The 6,864-nt window shown below is 36.7% G+C and overlaps 1 protein-coding gene across 2 annotated transcripts in view; it reads left to right on the forward strand.

Annotated features, from left to right (window-relative positions):
• The window catches only part of LOC110030816 (delta(24)-sterol reductase-like), a 25,545-nt gene that overhangs the window by 9,664 nt on the left and 9,017 nt on the right, over positions 1 to 6,864 (forward strand). For both annotated transcript variants that reach the window (XM_020733743.1, XM_020733744.1), the window contains exon 2: positions 2,048 to 3,301. In XM_020733743.1, coding sequence (XP_020589402.1) covers positions 2,063 to 3,301 — 1,239 coding nt within the window. In that variant the 5' untranslated portion in view covers positions 2,048 to 2,062. The remainder of the gene's footprint in view (positions 1 to 2,047; positions 3,302 to 6,864) is intronic.

Consider the following 6,864-nt stretch of genomic DNA (forward strand, 5'->3'; position numbering starts at 1 on the left):
TAAAAATGTTTCCAGCAATAAAACAAAATCCCAAAAACTAGAGAGCAGATGTTCTTCTTTTTTTTTTGCATGTGAGAAACATGTTTAGAATGGAATACAGAAAATACCTATCAAACCGAGAAGAGCATCCACAAAATCCAATTAGCACAACCATTTAAATAACCAAGTTGCTGAGTTCAAAGAAATATTCAAACATCTTGCCAAACCGAGAAGCAACAATTTCAAATGAGGAGCAAAATAGATAACAAAGCATATAATCCCAATTTTATCGCAAATCTAAGAGCTCGATTCGGGTAAGAGTCGTTAATGAGCTACAGATCCAGGTCAAAAATGAAGTGGTTCTTCGTGTGCCATAAGATCAAAGTAATAAGAAGAAACCATACTTCGTTAATTAGCTACAGATCCACCACACGAAAGATGGAGTAAAGAAGAATGGCAGAAACAGGAAAGAGGTGAGAAGGAGAAGACAATAGGAGCCGCAAAACGCACATGCTTCCTCAGATCGGCAAATAGAAGAAGAAAATGGCTCTTCTTACCTTAGGTCTGTCGGTCGAGGGACGACGAAAGAGGAGAAGGAGAAGGGGACGCGAGGGAAGCAGCGAGGAATGACCTTAGTGTAGACGCGGGGAAGCAGCGGGAAATCACCAAGGGTAGACGCGGGGTAAAGGGTAAAAGTTTTGGACGAAAGCGGGAGATGCGATGGTAATGCCGCTGCCCGCTTCCGCCGCCAGAATGCCCGAAGTCGCGAACCAAACAGGCGACTTTCGCGAAAAGCTGCGTGTAATAACCGCGCCGCACCTAAAAAGCGCTCCCAAACAGACCCTTAGGTAGAGTCTCACAGTTTTATCCTAGTAAAAATAATCGATGTCTTTTAATTTTTCATTCGTAATCTTAGCCATAGATGAAATCAAGCTAGTTACAAGTTATTTTTGTTGGCCAATCATAAATGATGCCATTTAGCGTTGAAGGACGTGCCAAAATAGTCGTTGAAGGAATAGGAGATAAATCACCCGGTGACGAACAATTGAGCAACCATCAATGAAAAAGAAATAATAAGCAACATAATGAACCAAATAAATGAATTGGCTACGCCAATTAAATCGAACAAAGCAACTGAACGTAACAACCAATGAAATTGACTTAAGCAAACGATTTGGATCAAAGTAGACAGAACGACCACAACCAAAGCATGTTAGAGCTTTGTCGATGCCCTAATCATGTAGACGCGGGAGGAAGTTGAAGCACCGATGGCTCTGAGGGATGATGAAGACAAAGCTGGATACACATTTGACGCTTAGTGATGCTGACGAGGTAGAAGTCTCGTGATCTAGACGAAGGAGGCTAACGTTGAAGACTAACGAGGAGGCTAAGAAGTGAATTATTTGACGAGGCTCTGATATCATGTGATGGGAAAAGTTCCTTTTTTTTCTTATTTACAATTGAGAACATATATTACATATATAGGCACACTCCCAACTCTCTAGATTAGGATTAACTCTAATATAGAAAAAGTCCTGTAATAAGATATCTTCTAATTAGGTTGCCTAATATTTATTTTTTTAATGTACTAGCTTCATAAGATTCATGGTTCAGATGTATTACTTTCCATAACAATCCAAAAATTAAATTTCATGTAATTTTTTTATCTTAAACATTATCTATTTAAACTGTGATATATATATTGAATAAATTATAACAATATGAATTCATTTACCCACCCAAATTCTTGTCTTTGGGTGGGTAAATGTTTATTATTGAAATATGTGGCATGAAGAAGAATCTGACCGTTACGTGTAAATGTTTATAGAAAATATTTTATTTTTAAAATTTTTCTTGGGTATCAGAGATGGCGGTATAAATATTTTCTGGTTTAATCTTTCCGTACCGCTGGTTCTTCCATTTTATCTTATTCGTCTCATTTCTAACTGCTATATAATTTTAATTGTCGGATTGGTTATTATTTTCAACAGTGTACTATTTCTACTGAATGCCTCAATTAAATAACTGTTGCTTGACCTTACATATTTAATCCTTTTCATCTCCTCAGCATAAAGAACCAACTATGTCTGATCTTCGGGCACCCCTTCGACCGAAAAGGAAGAAGGAATTTGTGGATTTTTTGGTTCATTTCCGATGGATAGTTGTTATCTTTGTTGTCCTCCCAATTTCTTTCACTCTCTACTTTCTTACTTACATAGGCGATGTAAAATCTGCAATGAAATCAGATAAAAGACGACAGAAAGAACACGAAGAAAATGTTAAGAAAGTTGTGGATCGTATCAAGCAGAGAAATCCCACAAAAGATGGCCTTGTGTGCACTGCCAGAAAGCCGTATATAGCAGTGGGCATGAGAAATGTTGATTATAAACGTGCTAGGCATTTTGAGGTTGATCTTTCAGCATTTAGAAATATAATCGAGATTGATAAAGAGAGGATGGTTGCCAAGGTGGAGCCTCTTGTTAATATGGGCCAAATTACAAGAGCTACTGTTCCCATGAATTTAGCTCTTGCTGTCGTTGCTGAGCTTGATGATCTCACGGTGGGTGGTCTAATCAATGGCTATGGCATAGAAGGAAGCTCTCATATATATGGCCTGTTCTCTGATACTGTTGTTACTTTGGAAGTTGTGCTTGCTGATGGGCGTGTGGTCAGGGCAACAAAAGATAACGAGTACTCTGACCTATTCTATGCTATTCCATGGTCTCAAGGAACACTTGGGCTTATGGTTTCTGCAGAGATTAAGCTCATACCTGTTAAAGAGTACATGAAGTTAACTTACAAACCAGCAAGAGGAAACTTGAAAGAACTTGCACAGGCATATGCGGATTCTTTTGCACCAAGGGATGGAGACCAATCAAAGATTCCTGATTTTGTTGAGGGGATGATATACACTCCTACAGAAGCTGTATTCATGACTGGAGTATATGCTTCTAAGGAAGAGGCAAAGAAAAAAGGAAACGTAATCAACAACCAAGGATGGTGGTTTAAGCCTTGGTTTTACCAACATGCCCAGAAAGCACTAAAGAAGGGTGAGTTTGTTGAGTACATTCCAACCAGGGAATATTATCACAGGCACACAAGATGTATTTATTGGGAGGGAAAGCTTATATTGCCATTTGCCGATCAATGGTGGTTCAGGTGGCTTCTTGGTTGGATCATGCCTCCAAAGGTTTCACTACTTAAGGCTACACAGGGTGACACTATTAGGAATTACTATCATGATAGGCACGTGATACAAGATTTGTTGGTTCCTCTATACAAAGTTGGTGATGCTCTTGAATTTGTTCACCGGGAAATGGAGGTAATTCTTTGCCTAACAATTTTTTTTAAGCTCATATATTTTGTTCCTAATTCTGATGCACTATCTTCTTGGTAAGCTATCAAGATAATGGCTCAACTTTTTTTTTCTTATGCAGTGTCCCATTCAGTTCATTAAATCTTAACCTTGTTTATGGACCTTCTTCAACATGATTTGATGTTATATTCTGCTCATTTTCATGTGTTTCCATCATGCTCTTGCAGGTTTTCCCTTTACAATTTCATGCAGTATTGACATTGCTATATATACTTTACCAAGTGTTTGAATCCCTTAATAGAAATGATTTCATTATTATGATATTCTATCTCTATGTAGAATATTTTGTTTTCCTTTTTGCTTTAAAATAGACCTTGCAGGTTTTCCCTTTACAATTTCATGCAGTATTGATTTAAATGCTATATATACTTTACCAGGTGTTTCAATCCCTTAATAGAAATGATTTCATTTTTTTGATATTCTATCACTATGTAGAATATTTTGTTTTCCTTTTTTGCTTCCTTTTTGCTTTAAAATAGACCTTGTATATATTTATATTCATCAAGTAGAGAAAATTTTCTCCAGCTTTTTGTTATTTATATCATAATTTTATAACCAATATAGTGTTAAATTTTTTTAGAAGCCAAGTGTTGCCAACGCCATTATGATCTTCTCGATTATCACAATGCTACTATTGAGGCCCTCTGTCTTGTGATTGCTTTGATTGTCAACTTCGCTCATCTTGATCACTGTCTATCCCATTCATTGTTGGTATCATCATAATCTTCCTCTATCATGATGGTGAAATTGTGATTGCTCGATCGTAGCAATCCTGCTATTGACTTCTTGTGATCACATTGAATTTGCTATCAGAATTAGTTATCACTCATCAGCACGGACAAAGTTTAGTTAAATTTTTTTTCTTGCGGTTGCGTTTTGCCACTTGCCCTACCACGTTGCCTTTAATTGTATATCATTCATGGCTTTTCTTTTTTTTTTCAAGATATCAAGATCTCAAGGGAGCCCTCGTTCAAGTGCTTGAACCCATTAGTGGATAGCATAGGTTGGTGACTTGATATATGTGCCTCAAAACTCTATTTGCGGAACTATAATTTGGTATATGACCACTCTTTATGCCCATGCTCATTCATCTACAATCTTGCTCTTATGTACTCTGCAATCATTGATATGATGCGCCTTTGAATCACATCAAAAACTCATAAATTTTGCCCAATTCTAGAACTATCACTCATTTTATCGCCAATACTGTAGTTGTCTCCAATTATATTCTTTGGCACAAGAAATTGTCTAAGTGTCTCGGAAGGATCGTTAGGCTAGGATTATGTCACTAAGGGTGAGTTTACACCCACCAAATATCTAGATCAATTAATTAAACATTTCTCAAAACCTAAGAGGGATTGGGTTGCAGCAAAACACAAGGTTTCACATAAATTCATAGCACATCCACTCTTTTCATTCACACTTAACTTGGAAGCTATGATATGACTAAGGTCATTTGGGATTTTCTTACCACTCAATTTTTAACTAATGGGCTGTCACATTGATGCCAAATGTGTTGCATTCTTCAAAATCATAGACAGGCCCTTAGAAAAAAGTTATTGCTCTTTTTACTGAATTTCTTTCTATTTTGGCCCAACCTTAGACAGGCCCTTAGAAAAAAAGTAATTGCTCTTTTGACTGAAGTTCTTTCTATTTTGGTCCAACCTGATCTTGCTTTGATCAAAATTTATATGCAGGCTATTCTTCGATTCTTGGTAGTTATCTCTAATGACAACAAACCAATTTGTTTGTTGTTGCTCAATTGCAAACCTCTTCTCACCTTAGAAAACGGCATGATTAAATTTATTATTAATGATGCATGACTTGGCAAATCAAAAGTTTGCCATCTATGCATTTTCTATCATGGTTTCTATTCATTTTACTGTCCCACATGTATACAATAGATCTTGCTCCGAGCTATAGATTGTTCATAACTATCTTAATGGAAAACATCGCTATTTTCTCATAATTTACCCATGAAAACTACCATGAATATTCCCAGGCCCATCCTACACAATCTCTTGGTGCTCATTCTTCTTTGATAAAATTTTTCTCATACCCCATGTGCATCAAGGCATCTATTGCATCAAGCTTTTAATATACATTATGGATGCTATTAAAGTGTATGCTACAGCTACTCATGTCATTACTTACACTATCTTTTCTTTACACATATCTGTTATCCAAACCAATACTCAATCTTATTTTTATAAGGCAATTATGTGAACTTGGATTTGATATTCTATTCTCTAGTTGCCTTGTGTAGGATCGTTAGACTGGATAGATTTTTATAATATGTTGTAGAGAAGGTAAATCTATTTGCACACACCGATCTCAGAATATTATCATTTATTTCTTCTACAGCATCAATTGCTTCCACCGTTTCTAGCTTGTTTTGTTTTTGACATTCTCATCCTGGACAATTTCCTTTGGCCTTTATATAAGTTTATGTCATGGTTCTTTGGGCTTTGTTTATAACTATCTAGGTTCTTGTATTTCTTGTTTCAAAAAACTATGTTGACCTCTTTTTTCTCTTCAAATTTTAGCTTGCTAATGTCCATTTGATCTTATTCGCACTGATATTTAGGGACGTACTCTGCATTCCACTAGTTAGTTCTTGATATTTTTTTTAACTTTATCAATGGCTATTCTCATTGTAGTCGACTTCTTTATTAAACTTTGTTTTTAGAATTTTGTCAAATTTCTTCTAATTTTTTTGCTGGCATTCATACTCAATCTTCATGTTATATGAAAGACATTTTGTATGATATTGCAATGGGATACAATAACTGTTAACCTACTGATGCAATTTATTACTATCTCATAATATACTTATGCCTTGGCATATCTACTCAAAATGGATAAGCTAAACTTAAGCATCATCATATTCTTTACATCATAGGAGGCTAACTCCTTTCATTTTGTTGTTCTAAATTGTTTTTAGGTAGGTGCCACTCTTCACTATTTTCAATTAATCTCTTGTTGACATACATACTCTGCTGGATAAGTCGATTGAACATGACATGATTGACATAAATCAAATACAGGGCCATGTAATTAAACCAGAAATTGCTTCAATCGTCGTTAAAGCATTCAGATGATTTAGTTCATAAAACAAACTGCGCCCGCACATTTAGATCTTTGAGACAATTTAGGGCCCGTTTGGGGCAGCTTATAACTGTGGTCGACATTTTCAAAACGCTTCCATAGCGTTTGTTTCGTGTGTTTTAACTGATTATTCAAAAACCGTGTTTTCTAATTGTGAAAGACGCAGCCCGCGGGATGACCCCCACGGGCCGCGTTTTGTTCGCTTCTATTACTTGCCTGCCCTCGATCGCCCTCAATCGTGTGCCCCGTGCCCTCCTTCGAATCTTTTTTCTTCTTCGCTCACATCCTCCGTGACGCTCCTCCGTCTTCTTCGACAACTTCCAGGTTCTCCTTCGGCATTTCTTCAAATTTTTCCTCTTCGGCCGTTCCAAACCAATGCACTGTTCTTCATCTTCGGCATT

The sequence above is a fragment of the Phalaenopsis equestris genome, unplaced genomic scaffold (assembly GCF_001263595.1).
Source record: "Phalaenopsis equestris unplaced genomic scaffold, ASM126359v1 Scaffold000761, whole genome shotgun sequence".
In the NCBI taxonomy this organism is placed as follows: Eukaryota; Viridiplantae; Streptophyta; class Magnoliopsida; order Asparagales; family Orchidaceae; genus Phalaenopsis; species Phalaenopsis equestris.